The 20,019-nt window shown below is 44.8% G+C and overlaps 5 protein-coding genes across 5 annotated transcripts in view; all 5 read left to right on the top strand.

The window, feature by feature from the left end:
• Positions 1 to 20,019, top strand: part of PCDHGC5 (protocadherin gamma subfamily C, 5) — a 173,642-nt gene that overhangs the window by 9,757 nt on the left and 143,866 nt on the right. The window lies entirely within an intron of this gene.
• On the top strand, positions 260 to 5,210 carry PCDHGB1 (protocadherin gamma subfamily B, 1). Its single transcript, XM_002816006.5, has one exon. The coding sequence runs from the start codon at positions 1,743 to 1,745 to the stop codon at positions 4,173 to 4,175; it is 2,433 nt and encodes an 810-aa protein (XP_002816052.3). The 5' UTR covers positions 260 to 1,742; the 3' UTR covers positions 4,176 to 5,210.
• Positions 5,731 to 9,974, top strand: LOC129047347 (protocadherin gamma-A4). The gene is made up of 2 exons (XM_003776682.5): positions 5,731 to 9,064; positions 9,686 to 9,974. Exons 1-2 carry the CDS (start codon positions 6,551 to 6,553, stop codon positions 9,719 to 9,721), a joined length of 2,550 nt encoding a protein of 849 aa, XP_003776730.3. The 5' UTR covers positions 5,731 to 6,550; the 3' UTR covers positions 9,722 to 9,974.
• Positions 11,290 to 14,028, top strand: PCDHGB2 (protocadherin gamma subfamily B, 2). The gene has a single exon (XM_002816018.6). It carries the CDS (start codon positions 11,539 to 11,541, stop codon positions 14,011 to 14,013), a length of 2,475 nt encoding a protein of 824 aa, XP_002816064.4. The 5' UTR covers positions 11,290 to 11,538; the 3' UTR covers positions 14,014 to 14,028.
• LOC100454534 (protocadherin gamma-A5) lies at positions 14,780 to 19,212 on the top strand. The gene has a single exon (XM_002816002.5). The coding sequence runs from the start codon at positions 15,773 to 15,775 to the stop codon at positions 18,212 to 18,214; it is 2,442 nt and encodes an 813-aa protein (XP_002816048.1). The 5' UTR covers positions 14,780 to 15,772; the 3' UTR covers positions 18,215 to 19,212.

Here is a 20,019-nt window from a genome sequence, read left to right on the forward strand (position 1 = left end):
ATGCTCAAAGAGAATTTCTAAGAATTCTATATGAAACATAGCCTACATACGTGTCATGAAAATACACTAAGAATATGGAACCCATACAATTTCACCTACTTATACAGGTAATGGAAGATCTAAGACATTCCATTTTCACTAAAAAGGATTTATTTTTATTTTTTTGAAGAACGGGCAAGAATCCATTACAACAGAAATGGAGGAGAAGTTCATAATAAAAGGAATGGAAAGTATAAAGGCATGATGTAAGGAAACAAGTGAAAAGGTATTTTAAGAAAACAGACAATAGGCTGTTTCTACTGGAGTATGAGTATGGGTGAGCACTGCAAAATAGTAGAATAAATTGTTGAGTTGGATCTCATTTGGTAATGCATTTGAAATAAAGGGATTTGCTTTGAACCAAGACTGGTTCTAAGCCTGGAACTACAGAATAAGTTCCAAAATTGGGTGTCTAAGAACTCTGAATACCTCTCCAATATTTACCAGTGGTCAAGTCAAACTCGTTTTGCTCATTAATGGTATAAATCGGCTGGAGCTGAGAATTGACATTATAGAGAATGTTTTTGAGACAGATCTTGCTCTGTCACCCAGGATGGACTTCAGTGGCATGATCTCAACTCACTGCAACCTCTGCCTCCTGAGTTAAGTGATTCTGCTGCCTCAACCTCCTGAGTAGCTGGGGTTACAGGCACCCGCCACCATGCCCAGCTAATTTTTATTTTTTTAGTAGAGACGGCTTGCACCATGTCGGACAGGCTGGTCTCAAACTCCTGACCTCATGTGTTCTTCCCACCTTGGCCTCCCAAAGTGCTGGGATCACAGGTCACTGCACCCAGCCTAGAGTATTTCATGTACATTCATATAAAAAAGAAGCACTGGTTTCATAAAACAAATGTACATTATATGAGATTCCACTTCATAAAAGCATGTATGTGCACCCCAATACTAAACTGGCCCTTTTAACAAAATATCAGACTTTGCCCTACTTAACTGGAAAGATTATCTATATTTTATAAAGAAGAGAAATATATTAACATAATCGTAAGGCTGTGATTTCCTCTTTTTTGCAAAAACTATCTTTGAAAAGTATTACTGAATTGATAACATATATATGGAGAGATTTAAAATACTAGATAAGGGAGCTTATTCCGATGAATTCACAGAAAGGTAGGAATTTTAGTCCACTAAAAATATAAATAAAAATTATCAATTCACTTATTTGGATACAGCAGTCATGCCAGAGTTTGTAAATATAGTGAAATCATTGAAGATTTTTTTTGCCCTCAAAACTGAAAAAATGGCAGTGTACCTTGTGAATTTTTTAAATGAAAAAAGAATACGAAATGATGAAGACCCTTATTTGATGATGAAAAACTAGAAAACCGAAATGTAAAGGGGAAAATGTGAGTATTTGGTTCCTTCCAGCAAATTAAAGACAGGGTACATAGATTCAAGAGGTTGCGCTTTGAGGATAAATAGCTGGGCACTGTGCAGTTTTCCAAGACAACCTCTGGGCGCCGCTGTCGACCAAAAGGAAGTGAAGGCTTCTCAATTCTGCAGGAGCGTCAGGCAGGGTGCCTTCCTGCTTTGTCGGGTGCACTGAGCACAGACGCTGCTCCTGTTCACCCTCGAGCGCCTAACTAATAAGTCCTAACTAAGCTCAAATCACAGAAGTCCAGGGTGCTGCCACTGCTTTTTAAAAAACATCCCAAAGGAAAGAAGCTCCGCGGAGAGTTCCTGAAATGCAGAGAGCCAGAGAAGCCGAAATGATGAAAAGTCAGGTACTGTTTCCCTTCCTGCTGTCTTTGTTCTGCGGCGCCATCTCCCAGCAGATCCTATACACGATTCCAGAAGAGCTAGCCAACGGCTCACGGGTGGGGAACCTTGCCAAGGATCTGGGGCTCAGTGTCCAGGAGTTGCCAACTCGAAAACTGCGGGTTAGTGCAGAGGATTATTTCAACGTTAGTTTGGAGAGCGGGGATTTGTTTGTGAACGGTAGGATAGATCGAGAGAAGATTTGCGGAAGGAAACTTGAGTGTGCACTAGAATTCGAAACAGTCGCTGAAAACCCAATGAATGTTTTCCACGTGGTTGTTGTAATCCAAGATATTAATGACAATGCACCACGTTTCGTTGTCAAAGGCATTGACTTAGAAATTTGTGAGTCAGCCTTATCCGGGGTAAAATTCTCTCTGGATTCTGCGCAAGATGCAGATGTGGAAGGCAATTCACTGAAGTTATACACCATCAACCCCAATCAATACTTCTCTCTGTCAACGAAGGAAAGTCCTGATGGAAGTAAATATCCAGAATTACTGCTGGAAAAACCTCTAGACAGGGAACATCAGAGCTCTTATCGCTTAATCCTGACTGCCATGGACGGCGGGGACCCGCCTCTAAGCGGCACCACCCATATCTGGATCCGAGTCACTGATGCCAATGATAATGCCCCCGTGTTTAGCCAGGAGGTATACAGGGTTAGCCTCCAAGAAAACGTACCCTGGGGAACCTCCGTGCTGAGGGTGATGGCCACAGACCAGGATGAGGGCATTAATGCAGAGATCACCTATGCCTTCCTCAATTCCCCAATAAGTACCAGCCTCTTCAATCTCAATCCAAATACCGGCGACATCACAACCAATGGCACACTGGATTTTGAAGAGACAAGTAGATATGTGTTGGGTGTGGAGGCCAAGGATGGAGGAGTACACACAGCTCACTGTAATGTTCAAATAGAAATTGTTGATGAGAATGACAATGCCCCAGAGGTGACATTCATGTCCTTCTCTAACCAGATTCCAGAGGATTCAGAGCTTGGAACTGTAATAGCCCTCATAAAAGTGCGAGACAAGGATTCTGGGCAAAATGGCATGGTGACAAGCTATATTCAGGAAGAAGTTCCTTTCAAATTAGAATCCACCTCGAAGAATTATTACAAGCTGGTGATTGGTGGAGCCCTAAACCGGGAGCAGACAGCAGACTACAACGTCACAATCATAGCCACCGACAAGGGCAAACCAGCCCTTTCCTCCAGGACAAGCATCACCCTGCACATCTCCGACATCAACGACAATGCACCTGTTTTCCATCAGGCCTCCTATGTGGTCCATGTGGCTGAGAACAACCCACCTGGAGCCTCTATTGCACAAGTAAGCGCCTCCGACCCGGATTTGGGACCCAACGGCAGCGTCTCCTACTCTATTCTGGCCAGTGACCTGGAGCCGCGGGAGCTGTTGTCCTGCGTGTCCGTGAGCCCGCAGAGCGGGGTGGTGTTCGCGCAGCGCGCCTTCGACCACGAGCAGCTGCGCGCCTTCGAGCTCACTCTGCAGGCCAGGGACCAGGGCTCCCCCGCGCTCAGCGCCAACGTGAGCCTGCGCGTGTTGGTGGGCGACCTCAATGACAACGCGCCACGGGTGCTGTACCCCGCGCTGGGACCCGATGGCTCTGCACTCTTCGATATAGTGCCACGCGCCGCAGAGCCCGGCTACCTGGTGACCAAGGTGGTGGCGGTGGACGCAGACTCAGGACACAACGCTTGGCTGTCCTACCACGTGCTGCAGGCCAGCGAGCCCGGGCTTTTCAGCCTGGGGCTGCGCACTGGTGAGGTGCGCACAGCGCGTGCCTTGGGCGACAGGGACGCGGCCCGCCAGCGCCTGCTGGTCGCTGTACGTGATGGAGGACAGCCGCCACTCTCCGCCACCGCCACGCTGCATCTAATCTTCGCGGATAGCCTGCAAGAGGTATTGCCAGACCTCAGCGACCGCCCTGAGCCCTCTGACCCCCAGGCAGAACTGCAGTTTTACCTGGTGGTGGCCTTGGCCTTGATCTCAGTGCTCTTCCTCCTCGCGGTGATTCTAGCGATCGCCCTGCGCCTGCGACGTTCCTCCAGCTTCTACACTGAGGGCTGCTTTCAAACGGGTCTCTGCTCCAAGTCCGGGCCCGGAGTTCCTCCCAACCACAGCGAGGGGACTTTGCCCTATTCCTACAATCTATGTGTTGCCTCTCATTCTGCAAAGACAGAGTTTAATTTTCTCAACCTGACACCGGAAATGGCTCCCCCTCAGGATCTGCTGTATGATGATCCTTCTATGGTTGTATGTGCCAGTAATGAAGATCACAAAATCGCTTATGACCCTTCTTTGTCTTCGCACGTGAGTTTCTGCAAATCTAGTTAAATTTTATATATTGCGGCCGGGCGCAGTGGCTCAAGCCTGTAATCCCAGCACTTAACCAGGCTGAGGCAGGTGGTTGAGGTCAGGAGTTTGAGACCAGCATAGCCAAGATGGTAAAACCCGGTCTACTAAAACTACAAAAGTTAGTTGGGTGTGGTGGCACGCGCCTGTAGTCCCAGTTACTCAGGAAGCTGAGAGAGGCGGATCGCTTGAGCCAGGGAGGTGGAGACTGTAGTGAGCCAAGTGTGTGCCACTGCACTCCAGCCTGGGTGATGGGAGGGAAACTCTGTCTAAAAAAACAAACAAACAAAAATTATATATTGCATTTTCTTCTTATTGGTGTATAAGTAATTTTGATTTTCTTTCGTTGTTCTAGTGATGGTATCTACTGGGGGAGGGGGTACTGGATAGATGGAGATTGCTTTCTTGATTGCTCAGTAGTCTTGGCAATTTAATTTTCAGTCTTTACTGTTGGCATTTCTGTATGGTTGGCAAATCTTGCTAAAGAGAACTGTTTCCTAGATGTTAACACTTAGTAATAGCAGTGCTTTTTCTTAGTTGATATGCGATACTGTATTTTCAAGTCATTTTATTCTTAGCTCTTTATAAACGTATTTAGAGTTCTTCCCGCCCAAGTTAAAGTTTATGTTCATCTTCATCAATTACATTCTAGTTTGTCTTTTTGCAGCAACATGTATGTATGCATGCAACATGTATGTTTAACACAGCCTTCCAATTATTAAGACTCTTAACACTTTGTCTCATCACAAGTAGCAAATATTGTCCAATTTTACATTTGCATCACTAATTTTGGGTCAATATTATTCCCACTCTATAATTTCAGTCAATGATATTTCATAATTTTCTTAACCATTCCTAAATTATTTATTTCCATGCTCTTTCTATTTTGTCTCTATTAAAACAAGGAATGTAATGAACATTTGGGTTTATAAAGCGTTTTCCATACTTCTTGTTTCTTTAATATAGATTTCTGAGGAATTAGTTAAATCTATAAACATGCTGAGTTTTTTTAATGCATACTGTCAAATTTATTTCCAAACATCTTATTTCACCTGTCAATCATCCGCAGTTTGTGCAGTCTTTGAGGATTGTGAAAAACACCTTTAATCTACTCTCTCAAAGTCTGAGGGTTTTTAAATTCTGTATAGCTAATGCCCTTTTGTATGAGTCATTTCTACTGCTAATTGTTAAGTAAGGAATAAGCTTAAGAGCTGATGTACTGCTTTATCTCAAATTTTCACAGATTAGTAAATTACTGTAAGTATTCATAAGCAAGAAAGCGATGGCCCATGCAATCATAATCCATGTTCGGCTACCAAAACATTGCCTTTTACTGGCTATTTCTAAAATTAGAGCTAAAGTAAAGTTAGAAATTGTAAAATGATACTGAATGTGTCATGTGAAAAAAATCACTAAACTATTATCTGCACTTTATAGTTCTTCAGTCTAACTTTTCTTTTTGTTTCTTTTTTATTTTTAAGATCAGAGTTATTTACCCATTGTTTTAGGCTTTGCATTTGAACTGGTCATTCATAAAACATTGAAAGGTTTCATAAAAGTTACTACTCTATGAAAGGTATTGTTCTAAAGATTGAGAACACATTGTGAACAAGATAGTCATATGCATAGCTTGTGGCCAAGAATCTACTGTATACAAAATTAAGGAGCAAATTCTCTTCCCAAACCTATTATCCTATTTGTCAATCTCATTTGTACAGGGTAAGGCTAACTCTTGAACAGTAGGTGAGTTTTTTGCAAGGGAATTGAAGCGTTGCCCCAGGTTCTAGAGGGTCAACTCATGTGAGGAAACTTATTACTGCATAAATTGGGACTAAAGCCAGACCTCCAAGTTCCTGTCCCACTGTCTTTTTACTTATCTGTCTCATCCATTTTTCAAGTCCACCTTTGTCTTTAGGAGAGATAATTATGTCCCTCACACAATACGCTATACTGAGAATGGGCTGTGGGGATGAACAATGTGAAAACTGAAAAGAGGCAGAACATATCTTAGAAAAAAAAAATCGTCATATTTTCTCTAAGAAAATAAATAACTTCATAAAGTTTACTGCACAGGAAGACTTGGATCATTCTTGAATTTTCATTGCAAATCAAAAACAGGAATTTGACTTTTATTATCTTGGGAGAAATAGGAATAGAAACGTGTATAAAAAATAAACTTTTTTTAACCAAGAATAAATTGCAGTAACAGGTTAAGACTCTGGGTGTCGCTGTTCACCAATCGGGGGAAAAGACAAACCAGAAATTTAATCAGAATCACAAGATTTCTGCAGCACAAAGCACTGGCTCTGGAGCTTTATGAAAGCTTCAAGCGGAAGCCCTGAGAGCTCCGGCTGTGAATGCACTTTATTTTGGACCCAGAAGATCCTGGGGCTCCTCCGGCCTCGACAGAGGGAAAACCGAAGCACAGGCGACTCCGCGGCGGGGTTGTAATGGCGGCGCCTCCTGCTCGCCCAGACCACACACGGCTGCTCCAGATCTGCCTTCTCCTGGGGGTTCTGGTGGAAATCAGGGCCGAACAGATCCGCTACTCGGTGTTTGAGGAGCAGGAAGAAGGCTCAGTGGTGGGCAACATCGCCAAGAACCTGGGGTTGGCGCCCCGGGAGCTGGCGGAGCGCGGAGTCCGCATCGTCTCCAGAGGTAGGACGCAGCTTTTCTCCCTGAACCCTCGCAGCGGCAGCTTGGTCACCGCGGGTAGGATAGACAGGGAGGAGCTCTGCGACAGATCTCCAAACTGTGTGACAAACCTGGAGATTCTTCTAGAAGATACAGTGAAGATTTTGCGGGTAGAGGTGGAAATAATCGATGTTAATGATAACCCACCCAGTTTTGGGACAGAACAGAGGGAAATAAAAGTTGCTGAAAATGAAAATCCTGGGACAAGATTTCCTCTTCCTGAAGCTTTTGATCCGGATGTAGGGGTAAACTCCTTGCAGGGTTACCAGCTCAACTCAAACGGTTACTTTTCCCTGGACGTGCAAAGCGGGGCCGATGGGATTAAGTACCCAGAGCTGGTGCTGGAACGCGCTCTAGATCGCGAGGAAGAGGCGGTTCACCACCTCGTTCTCACGGCCTTCGATGGAGGTGACCCGGTTCGCTCTGGCACTGCTAGGATTCTCATAATACTTGTGGATACCAACGATAATGCTCCCGTGTTCACTCAGCCCGAGTACCACGTAAGTGTTCGTGAGAACGTTCCTGTAGGCACTCGGCTACTCACCGTAAAAGCCACTGATCCAGATGAAGGAGCCAATGGAGACGTGACGTATTCTTTCCGGAAAGTAAGAGACAAAATATCACAGCTATTTCAGTTGAATTCTCTGAGTGGGGATATAACAATATTGGGGGATCTAGATTATGAGGACTCTGGATTCTATTACATAGATGTAGAAGCCCATGATGGGCCTGGTCTCCGAGCTAGAAGCAAGGTACTGGTGACAGTTCTGGATGAAAATGACAATGCACCAGAAGTCACAGTTACATCTCTCACCAACTCAGTCCAGGAAACTTCTTCCCCGGGTACAGTAATTGCACTTTTCAACGTGCATGACAGTGACTCAGGAGGAAATGGCCTAGTCACATGTTCTATTCCAGATAATCTGCCATTCACACTTGAAAAGACCTATGGAAATTATTATCGGTTGTTGACACACAAAACACTGGACAGGGAAGAGGTCTCAGAATATAACATCACTGTAACTGCCACTGACCAGGGAACTCCTCCACTGTCTACAGAAACTCATGTTTCACTGCAGGTGATGGACATCAATGACAACCCACCCACTTTCCCTCATGCTTCCTACTCTGCCTACATTCCTGAAAACAACCCCAGAGGAGCCTCCATCTTATCTATGACTGCTCAAGATCCTGACAGTGGTGACAATGCCCGAATCACTTACTCCCTGGCCGAAGACACCTTCCAGGGTGCACCTCTGTCCTCCTATGTCTCCATCAACTCCAATACTGGGATCCTATATGCACTTCGCTCCTTCGACTATGAGCAGTTTAGAGACCTGCAGCTACTGGTGACAGCCAGTGACAGTGGAGACCCTCCACTCAGCAGCAATGTGTCACTGAGCCTCTTTGTGCTGGACCAGAACGACAATGTCCCTGAGATCCTGTACCCCACCTTCCCTACAGATGGCTCCACTGGTGTGGAGCTGGCACCCCGCTCCGCAGATTCCGGCTACCTGGTGACAAAAGTGGTGGCAGTGGACAGAGACTCAGGCCAGAATGCCTGGCTGTCCTACCGCCTACTCAAGTCCAGCGAGCCGGGACTATTTGCAGTGGGGCTGCACACAGGCGAGGTGCGCACCGCACGGGCCCTGCTGGACAGAGACGCGCTCAAGCAGAGCCTTGTAGTGGTCGTCCAGGACCATGGCCAGCCCCCTCTCTCGGCCACCGTCACGCTCACTGTGGCTGTGGCCGACAGCATCCCAGATGTCCTGGCTGACTTGGGCAGCCTCAAGCCTTCAGCAGACCCAGACGACTCGGGCCTCACACTCTATCTCGTGGTGGCAGTGGCCGCTGTCTCCTGCGTCTTCCTGGCTTTTGTCACGGTGCTGCTAGCACTCAAGCTGAGACGCTGGCACAAGTCACGCCTGCTTCACGCTGAAGGCAGCAAGTTGGCAGGTGTGCCTGCCTCGCACTTTGTGGGCGTGGATGGGGTTCGGGCTTTCCTGCAGACCTATTCCCACGAGGTCTCCCTCACCGCGGACTCGCGGAAGAGTCACCTGATCTTCTCCCAGCCCAACTATGCAGACACGCTGATCAGCCGGGAGAGCTGTGAGAAAAGCGAGCCTCTTCTAATAACTCAGGATTTACTTGAAACAAAAGAAGACGCTAGTCTTCAGGTGAGTCAATCTTATAATAGATCATACCACACTGAAATATAGACAAAGAGTTGTGTAAATGTCTCCCATTATATATGTAATATATCAAATAAAGGTGCCTCTTTTAATATTTTATTGCTTTAAAGAAAACTTGTGGATGACCTTTCAATAATGATCAACAGTATTTACCACACAAAAATGTTGTTTATTACTCATCCTTTTTGGTCTTCATTCAATTGTAGTTTCAACCAGAATTTTCTAATTTTACAACTCTGAGCCACCTTATTTCCTTAAATTTCCTTTTCTGTGCTGGGCGTGGTGGCTCACACCTGTAATCCTAGCACTTTGGGAGTGTGAGGAGGATGGATTGCCTGAGCTCAGGAGTTCGAGACCAGTCTGGGCAACATGGTGAAACCCAGTCTCTACTAAAATACAAAAAGTTAGCCAGGGTGGTGGTGCGCACCTGTAGTCCCAGCTACCCTGGAGGCTGAGGCATGAGAATTGCTTGAACCTGGGAGGCAGAGGTTGCAATGAGCTGAGATCATGCCACTGTACTCCAGCCTGGGCGACAGAGCAAGCCTCTGTCTCCAAAAAGTAAAATAAAATAAAGTAAAATAAAGAATAAATTTCCTTTTCCCTTAGGTGTTCCTGAAAAGATACAAGAGACCTGTGAAATAGAAGGCAATTGTGTAAATTCACATTTACAGTATTCTTTCTCATAAAGCTATTGTTGGATCTGGACTTAGGGTTTTTTAATTTCCTATTTTCACACTGTACCATGCTTTGCTTGAAGTTTACTTTTCCTTCCTTGAAAGGGTATTTTGCATTATAATAGGCAACGTCAACTTAAGAATACTGGCAATTTATGAGTTTAACTTTTAGATATAACTTTAACAGGATATTTTCTCAATAAACTGGTATATTTCAAATATTTTCTTGTTGCTGTTCTGAGATGCCCCAGAAGTGACTATGCGTGATTCCTTTGGTGCACTCCTGTGATTATAAGAAATATTTCCAAGTTAATTTCACTCATATTTAAGTAGATTCTAGGAGTAACTTTAATAATTTTTAAATTGCCTATCATGACATCACTATTGAGACTTTCTTGATTTCTAAGGAAAATATAAGTTTTTGGAGTCTTTTCTCTTTTCATCATGTGAGCCTCTTTCAAAGATTGAGTTACTTGGGTTCTGGACTGATATGATTTACGCTGCTTAGTAAGGTGGCCTCATCCCTATTGCTAAAAATTGCTTTCAGATATTTTTGTCATCGTGTGGCTCTGGGATTATTTTATATGAGGGAAAATATTTTGTGTGTAGGGGATATACAACACTTGTTCTTTGTGCTTTCATTTAGTTCTGTGAGTTAATTCAAAATTGATGAATGCATATGCTTACACAAATTAGTGTAATTTGATAACTGGAAGTTGTAGCGATAGACTGTAGAATATGCCTCAATTTGACTTACAAAGGAGAGTTTTAGTTTCTACATGGTTTTGTATTCATAGAAAGTTGTGGTGCAATACATAGAGTAAGCTGGAATATGATATGATGCAGTTACCTGGCTTGGGGAGCAGAAAGCAGAAATAACAAGTGAATGTTGAGAGACAACTCACATCTGAGGAGAGATTGTTTAAAGTAATTAAGCCATAAAATATAATTTGGAAATGCTCAATTGGCCTGAAACTGTGTCAAGCATATTCAGGTGCTGGCATTAAGAATATATTCCAGAATGAGAGTGCCACATGTTTTAAAGGCCTAGGAAAGCAGTAGATAATTTATAACCTAAAATCAAATTTTTTTAAAAATGTGTTTTTGTTAGAATGGGCAGTGGGTTTCTTTTAGCAAATAACAATTTTGATTAAACAAACTGTTGTATATTCATATTACGGACTACTAGATAACTATATTATGGGCCACTAGATAACTATAAGAAATCAATGGGAAAGCTCTCTATGTACTGATATGATCTTTAAGATATAACAAATAAAAAAGCAATGTGCAGAACATGGTATGTTGTATGCTTACATTTGTGTAAAGAAGGAGACAGAATATTTATAAAAATCCGTTGCACTATACAAGACATATCTCCGGAAGGATACCTAAGAAACTTTAACACTCATTTCCCCTGTGAAAGCATTTCTCCTCATCTAAAGCAGGGAGGAAAGGAAGAACCTATGCTGAATGCACATTTTGAATTTGGAACTATATGAATATTTCACATATTTTAAAACAAATGAAAACTTTATTAATTAAAAAAAAAGAAAAAAGTTCTTAGCAAACGTTGACAAGCCATTGGTGCAGTTTCCTGAGAAAACCTCTGAGCGTCGCTGTCGGTCAAAAGAACGAAGAGAAGCGTTTGGAAGCCTCTTAGAGGGGAACTTCCTGCACAAACCAACCACACAGAGGAGGCCAGTATAGATTCGGAAACAGAAAACAAAAGCAGGAAGAGTGATTAGCCCGGATTCTGCCATCCTCGGAAGGCTTATTCCTCCTATGGGCAAAAGAGCAAAGGGAGCCGGAGGGAGACAGAGGATGAAGGCGAGCGCAGGGAGGTGCGGGCTGCTGCGGTGGCTGCAGGTACTGTTGCCCTTCCTGTTGTCTTTGTTCCCCGGGGCTCTCCCAGACCAGATCCGCTATTCAATTCCAGAGGAGCTGGCCAAAAACTCGGTCGTAGGAAACCTCGCCAAGGATCTGGGGCTCAGCGTCCGGGACTTGCCGGCCCGGAAGCTGCGGGTTAGCGCGGAGAAGGAATATTTCACAGTAAACCCAGAAAGCGGGGACTTACTTGTGAGTGACAGAATAGACCGAGAACAGATATGCGGGAAGCAGCCTCTGTGTGTTCTGGATTTCGATACTGTCGCTGAAAATCCACTAAATATTTTCTACATAGCAGTAATTGTGCAGGATGTAAATGATAATACCCCACTATTCAAACAGACTAAGATTAATTTAAAAATTGGCGAATCCACTAAGCCAGGTACAACATTTCCACTTGACCCAGCCCTGGATTCAGATGTTGGTCCTAATTCACTACAAAGATATCACCTTAATGACAACGAGTACTTTGATCTCGCTGAGAAACAGACTCCAGATGGTCGTAAATATCCTGAGTTGATTCTAAAACATTCTCTGGACAGAGAAGAGCACAGTTTCCATCAATTGGTCCTCACAGCTGTGGATGGCGGAGACCCACCTCAAAGTGGCACGACCCAAATCCGAATCAAAGTCACGGATGCCAACGATAACCCTCCAGTGTTCAGCCAGGACGTGTACAGGGTCACCCTGAGGGAGGACGTGCCTCCGGGCTTCTTTGTACTTCAAGTGACGGCCACCGACCGGGATGAAGGCATAAACGCGGAGATCACCTACTCCTTTCATAATGTGGACGAACAAGTGAAACACTTTTTCAACTTAAATGAAAAAACAGGAGAAATCACGACAAAGGATGATTTGGATTTTGAGATTGCAAGTAGTTACGCTCTCAGTATCGAAGCAAAAGATCCTGGAGATCTAGCAGCCCACTGCAATATCCAAGTGGAAATTCTTGATGACAACGATTGTGCACCTGAAGTTATTGTGACTTCAGTATTTACTCCCCTACCAGAGGATTCGCCACCAGGAACAGTCATCGCCTTGATAAAAACGAGAGACAGAGACTCTGGAGAAAATGGAGAAGTTTACTGCCAAGTGTTGGGAAATGCCAAGTTTATTTTGAAATCTTCCTCAAAGAACTATTACAAACTAGTGACAGACGGCGCCCTGGACCGGGAGGAGATCCCAGAATACAATCTCACCATCACAGCCACCGACGGGGGCAAGCCGCCCCTCTCCTCCAGCATAATTGTCACCCTGCACATCTCCGACGTCAACGATAATGCCCCAGTTTTCCAACAGACTTCCTACATGGTTCACGTGGCAGAGAACAATCCTCCTGGCGCCTCTATCGCTCAAATCAGTGCCTCTGACCCTGACTTGGGCCCCAATGGCCAAGTTTCCTACTCCATCGTAGCGAGCGACCTGAAGCCGCGGGAGATTTTATCCTACGTGTCCGTGAGCGCGCAGAGCGGGGTGGTGTTCGCGCAGCGCGCCTTCGACCACGAGCAGCTGCGCGCCTTCGAGCTCACACTGCAGGCCAGGGACAAGGGCTCGCCAGCGCTCAGCGCCAACGTGAGCCTGCGCGTGTTAGTGGGCGACCTCAATGACAACGCACCACGGGTGCTGTACCCCGCGCTGGGGCCTGATGGCTCCGCCCTCTTCGATATGGTGCCACGCGCCGCAGAGCCCGGCTACCTGGTGACCAAGGTGGTGGCGGTGGACGCAGACTCAGGACACAACGCTTGGCTGTCCTACCACATGCTGCAGGCCAGCGAGCCCGGGCTCTTCAGCCTGGGGCTGCGCACGGGTGAAGTGCGCACAGCGCGTGTCTTGGGCGACAGGGACGCGGCCCGCCAGCGCCTACTGGTCGCTGTGCGTGATGGAGGACAGCCGCCACTCTCTGCTACCGCCACGCTGCACCTAATCTTCGCAGACAGCCTGCGAGAGGTATTGCCAGACCTCAGCGACCGCCCGGAGCCCTCTGACCCCCAGGCAGAACTGCAGTTTTACCTGGTGGTGGCCTTGGCCTTGATCTCAGTGCTCTTCTTCCTCGCGGTGATTCTGGCAATCTCCCTGCGCCTGCGACGTTCTTCCAGGTCAGACGCTTGGGGCTGCTTTCAGCTTGGTCTCAGCTCCAAGCCTGGACCTGGGGTTCTCCCCAGTTACAGTGAGGGAACGTTGCCCTATTCCTACAACCTGTGTGTTGCCTCACAATCAGCCAAGACAGAGTTCAATTTTCTGAACGTAACCCCGGAATTGGTTCCCGCACAAGATCTCCTCTGTGACAATGCCTCTTGGGAACAAAATACAAATCATGGAGCCGCTGGGGTCCCTTTTGCCTCAGATACTACTTTGAAGGTGAGCTTTAATTAATTTATTTTCACTTCTGGTTTTACTGTTTCATCTAATTTGGGTAGGAAGTTCCATTGCATATTTCTTTGTCTGTAAGTTAGATTTGGCCAATGTTGTGCCTTAATTATCTTAATCTTATCTAACTGAATTTTAAGTGTTTTCTCTCTGAAGTGTGAGATTTATTTACCCATGAATGCAAACCTTTATCACATGAGATACTGCACTGTATTTCTTTTTCTTCCTCATCTTTACATTACTTCTCTCTGCAGATTTGTTACTGTTGAGACTTTAGGCAATTACTTTCACCTTCAGGCTCTTTGTTATTCAAATTTTAGTTTTACTTCCTCTTAGAATCATAGTACTTCAGAGTAAAGAGAGTCTTCATTTTAGTAGTCTTTGGAAATTGGGAACCAAAGAAGAAAGACTTTTGCATAATGGCATGGCTTGTTAATCACAGGGCGTGGGTAGGACATTGTCCCATTGACTTGAAGACCAACACTCAGTAAGCTAAATGTCTTGGAATCACAAATGTATTTCTAAAGGACAGGCAATGTTTGAGGTCTGAGGTGTCTGCTAGAAAGAGTGCATTTAACAAATGTGAGAAATCATTCTCTAATATGCATTTTAACAAATTGCTCTTGAGAAAAATTACACATTGAGAAAAATCTTACAACCTATGTTCACATCATTTTCTACAAAATATTACTTAAAACTTTGCTTTTGAATTTCCCAATTATATAGAATTTTTATTTTCTTAGTTTTATATGAAAGTGTTATTAAATGAAATGACTTTCTGAAATGTCCTTTTTTTCAATCAAGAGGTTTTTCTATTTCTGTTGTCATATAAAGATGATAGCAGTAAATATCTGTCTCAACATAGAAAGGCCACTCAGTACTGCTCGACAAGTATCTGGTCATGCTTTCCTGCATGGATGATGAAATAAAACCCCATCCTCCACAGTTACTATACTGGTTGTCACTGGAACTACAAATATTTGAACATGGTAATAGAAAAACATAAAAATGCATAGTTAACCCAACTCAAACGCTGTCTGAGATAGTGGAGAGACTTTCTCAAAGTCCTCACAAGTAACAAAGATCTTTATTTCTTCTGCATATGACAGCTAATATAACTTACATAAATCAGTAGGCCTGTTTGGAAAGGTGCATGGAGAACTGGGTTTGTTTCCTTGGTATTCTTATGTGCAAATAAGCACGTTTTCCTAAATGTATCCTAATAAAGAGATGAAATCTTGAATCCTACAAAGGTAAGAATTTGAATGTCCTAATTTAATGGACTAAATATAGATAAGAGATAAATAAAGGACATAGGCTCCCCCAATGACGCATTAAATAAAATTTTTGTAAGGTATTGGAATCTAATAATCATATTGATCTCAGGGATTGTGGAAGTCTTGCTATTCAGAATTAAAGCTGAATTAACGGTCATAAACAATGTTTCACAGTTAAACATTAAGGATATGGCAACATTATTAGAAATAAAATTATAACTAAAACTTAGGAGAAATAAAAATGGAATGTGGTGCAGTCACTGGTTAGGACTCTGAGCGTCGCTGTTGACCAAATTGGGAAAGAAGCTGCCGCAGAGGCGACCCGACTCTGCTCCCTCCATACTAAACACACAGAACAGACAAGCTCCTAGGAAAACCCAACCCTCCACGCCCATTTTCGTCAGGGAATATGTACCCATCGGCTTTAGATAAATAAGGAAACAGCACGCTGAACCAGAACTAAGAGAAAATTGGGCAGAGAGAAGGCAATGGCGAGTCCACCTAGGGGCTGGGGCTGCGGAGAGCTGCTGCTGCCCTTTATGCTCCTGGGGACGCTGTGCGAGCCAGGATCTGGGCAGATCCGCTACTCGATGCCGGAGGAGCTGGACAAAGGCTCCTTCGTCGGCGACATAGCCAAGGACCTCGGGCTGGAGCCCCAGGAGCTGGCGGAGCGCGGAGTCCGCATCGTCTCCAGAGGTAGGACGCAGCTTTTTGCCCTGAACCCGCGAAGCGGCAGCTTGGTCACCGCGGGCAGGATAGACCGGGAGGAGCTCTGCGCTCAGAGCCCGCTGTGTGTGGTGAACTTTAACATCTTGGTTGAGAACAAAATGAAGATTTATGGAGTAGAAGTAGAAATAATCGATATTAATGATAACTTCCCGCGTTTCCGGGATGAAGAGTTAAAAGTAAAAGTTAATGAAAATGCGGCTGCAGGGACCCGGTTAGTGCTTCCCTTCGCGCGGGATGCAGATGTGGGTGTGAACTCCCTCCGGAGTTACCAGCTCAGCTCCAATCTGCACTTCTCTCTGGACGTGGTAAGCGGAACTGATGGACAAAAGTATCCGGAGCTGGTGTTGGAACAGCCCCTAGACCGCGAGAAAGAGACCGTTCACGACCTCCTCCTCACAGCTTTAGATGGCGGAGACCCGGTACTCTCCGGCACCACGCACATCCGTGTTACAGTCCTCGACGCAAACGACAATGCGCCCCTGTTCACCCAATCTGAGTACAGCGTGAGTGTTCCAGAGAACATACCTGTGGGCACTCGGCTGCTCACGCTAACCGCCACGGATCCAGATGAGGGAATAAACGGGAAATTGACCTACTCTTTTCGCAATGAAGAAGACAAAATTTCGGAGACTTTCCAACTTGATTCCAACCTGGGGGAAATCTCAACTCTACAATCACTGGACTATGAAGAATCCAGATTCTACCTCATGGAAGTGGTAGCTCAGGATGGAGGCGCTCTTGTTGCCAGCGCTAAGGTGGTGGTCACAGTACAGGACGTGAATGACAATGCCCCCGAAGTGATCCTCACCTCTCTGACCAGTTCGCTCTCTGAAGACTGTCTTCCCGGAGCTGTAATCGCGCTGTTTAGCGTACATGATGGTGATTCTGGAGAAAATGGTGAGATTGCATGCTCTATTCCTAGGAACTTGCCTTTTAAATTGGAGAAGTCAGTTGATAATTACTATCACCTATTAACAACTAGAGACCTGGACAGAGAAGAGACTTCAGATTATAATATCACTTTAACCGTCATTGACCATGGAACCCCGCCCCTCTCTACAGAAAGCCACATACCCTTGAAAGTAGCAGACGTCAATGACAACCCACCCAATTTCCCTCAAGCCTCCTACTCCACCTCCCTCCCAGAAAACAACCCCAGAGGTGTCTCTATCTTCTCTGTGACAGCCCATGACCCCGACAGCGGCGACAACGCTCGAGTCACCTACTCCCTGGCTGAAGACACATTTCAGGGGGCGCCCTTGTCCTCCTATGTCTCCATTAACTCTGACACCGGTGTCCTGTATGCGCTGAGATCCTTCGACTATGAGCAGTTGAGAGACCTACAGTTGTGGGTGACAGCCAGCGACAGTGGGAACCCTCCACTTAGCAGCAACGTGTCGCTGAGCCTGTTTGTGCTGGACCAGAACGACAATGCGCCCGAGATCCTGTACCCCGCCCTCCCTACAGACGGTTCCACCGGCGTGGAGCTGGCGCCTCGCTCCGCAGAACCTGGCTACCTGGTGACCAAGGTGGTAGCGGTGGACAAAGATTCAGGCCAGAACGCTTGGCTGTCCTACCGCCTGCTTAAGGCCAGCGAGCCGGGACTCTTTGTGGTTGGGCTGCACACGGGCGAGGTCCGCACAGCGCGGGCCCTGCTGGACAGAGACGCGCTCAAGCAGAGCTTCGTGGTGGCCGTCGAAGACCATGGCCAGCCCCCTCTGTCAGCCACCGTCACGGTCACCGTTGCCGTGGCCGACAGGATCCCTGACATCCTGGCGGACCTAGGCAGTATCAAGACCCCCATTGACCCTGAGGATTTGGACCTCACACTCTATCTTGTGGTGGCAGTGGCTGCAGTCTCCTGCGTCTTCCTGGCGTTTGTCATCGTGCTGCTGGTGCTCAGACTGAGACGCTGGCACAAGTCACGCCTGCTTCAGACTGAAGGCAGCAGGTTGGTGGGTGTGCCCGCCTCGCACTTTGTGGGCGTGGATGGGGTTCGGGCTTTCCTGCAGACCTATTCCCACGAGGTCTCCCTCACCGCGGACTCGAGGAAGAGTCACCTGATCTTTCCCCAGCCCAACTATGCAGACACGCTCCTTAGTGAAGAGAGCTGTGAGAAAAGCGAGCCTCTTCTGATATCTGATAAGGTAGATGCAAACAAAGAAGAACGACGAGTTCAGGTTAGTTTTCTCTTTCGATAAGGATGACCTGAACATTTTCATTTGTTTCCTTTTTCATGTTTCTGTCATATTCAAAATCAGCTAGTTATGTAAATAGTGGAACATTATTTGCTCTATTGGAGATTAATTTTTCTTTTGTAATTCATGCTTTCTCCATTTGTTTTCAAATTCTGTTTTGGGAAGTCTAGCTGATATCTGTAGACTTAAGTGAAACAAATACCTTAAAGGAAAGTGGTTAAATATAATCATTTTACCCAAATATTTTGTTATATTGGAACTGCAGTTCTATTAACAGAAAAGATGTTTTATTAATTCAAATTGTTAGATATATTGTTCTCTTTCGAGTGTCTGCCTAGACACCATTAGTGAATGTGTTTTGGAAAAGATAATGTGTAGGACTGATATTTTAGTCTACCTGAAATTTGTTTAAGGAAATAATTTACAGTATTTACGTAGATCAGTGGAAAGGTACAGAGAACTTCTGGGTCATAAATATCAGAAAAGAGGCCGGGCGCCGTGGCTCACGCCTGTAATCCCAGCACTTTGGGAGGCCGAGGCGGGCGGATCACGAGGTCAGGAGATCGAGACCATTCTGGCCAACACGGTGAAACCCCGGTCTCTACTAAAAATACAAAAAATTAGTACAGGGCCTGGTGGCAGGCGCCTGTAGTCCCAGCTACTCAGAAGGCTGAGGCAGGAGAATGGCGTGAACCCGGGAGGTGGAGCTTGCAGTGAGCCAAGATCGTGCCACTGCACTCCAGCCTGGGAGACAGAGTGAGACTCCGTCTCAAAATAAATAAATAAATAAATATCAGAAAAGTAGATTCAATTTATATTGATGATAACATGTAGCATTCTAAAGTCTGGAAAGTTTGTGTTAAGCCATGTAGTTATTGGATATGTGGGCTTGTTGAGAGAAGAAATCGTGTAAATGAACCTCAAAGTTGGGCTTCGTTCTGTGACATTAAGCTTCCAAAGAGTTACATACTGCTGCATTCAATAAATGTAAATATGTCACACACCTGGCATCTTCTGTTATAGATAAACCCTTTACTTATTAGAATCAATACCTACTGAAATGTTAGCGTTTCTTTAAGTGTAGATGCAATTCTTCTTTATTACTTGAGTCTAAGGTTGTATTTGAAAAAAAAAGAATTCAACTTAAGGATGGTTCAAAATTTTAAATTTCATATCTAATGTATGTGCTCATCTTAAACTAATAGATTTGTCTTAATGAAATACTGGTCTATGTGCCTCAAATTCCAGGAGGGTGTGTTATGTAATGAAAGAACTACTAGATTTCCCTTCTGCATCTGATTTGCTGAAGATGATTTTCAGATGCTTCTTATTAAAATATTCTTAATCCTTCCAATTTTGTACTTTTAACACCTTAAGCACCTTAAGCATCAGCTTCAAATAATGACTAAATAAGGGGAAAAGGTAATAAAATATTACAAATGGGATATTAAGCTACATTACTCAACCACATGAAAGGTTAATTGACACATTAAAGAACCTAAGACCACTTGATTTTTATTTTTTAAACATTGTTAAAGAGCATTCAAGTATATCTATATCTATATACATATACACACACATATATATACACACATATGCACACACAAACACACATACACACACACACGGACATTCTGACCAAAAGGTAAAATGTACAAACTCACCGAATAGTGAATGCAGCCAAAGAGTAATAAGAGAATCTATACAATAGGTGTCGACATCATTCACTCCTATGTGAAAACTTGCTTTTCCATTATTATTTTAAAGAAAATGTTATAAGCTTCTTAGAGTAGGGTGTTTGGGAAAAA

Source organism: Pongo abelii, chromosome 4 (assembly GCF_028885655.2).
Source record: "Pongo abelii isolate AG06213 chromosome 4, NHGRI_mPonAbe1-v2.0_pri, whole genome shotgun sequence".
NCBI lineage: Eukaryota > Metazoa > Chordata > Mammalia > Primates > Hominidae > Pongo > Pongo abelii.

Excerpts from the sequence above, each read along its gene's own strand:
- PCDHGB1 (XM_002816006.5), top strand. The coding sequence starts at position 1,743 with ATGCAGAGAGCCAGAGAAGCCGAAATGATGAAAAGTCAGGTACTGTTT.
- LOC129047347 (XM_003776682.5), top strand. The coding sequence starts at position 6,551 with ATGCACTTTATTTTGGACCCAGAAGATCCTGGGGCTCCTCCGGCCTCG. Across the intron at positions 9,065-9,685 it reads AAGAAGACGCTAGTCTTCAG|GTGTTCCTGAAAAGATACAA; the intron begins GTGAGTCAATCT and ends CTTTTCCCTTAG.
- PCDHGB2 (XM_002816018.6), top strand. The coding sequence starts at position 11,539 with ATGGGCAAAAGAGCAAAGGGAGCCGGAGGGAGACAGAGGATGAAGGCG.
- LOC100454534 (XM_002816002.5), top strand. The coding sequence starts at position 15,773 with ATGGCGAGTCCACCTAGGGGCTGGGGCTGCGGAGAGCTGCTGCTGCCC.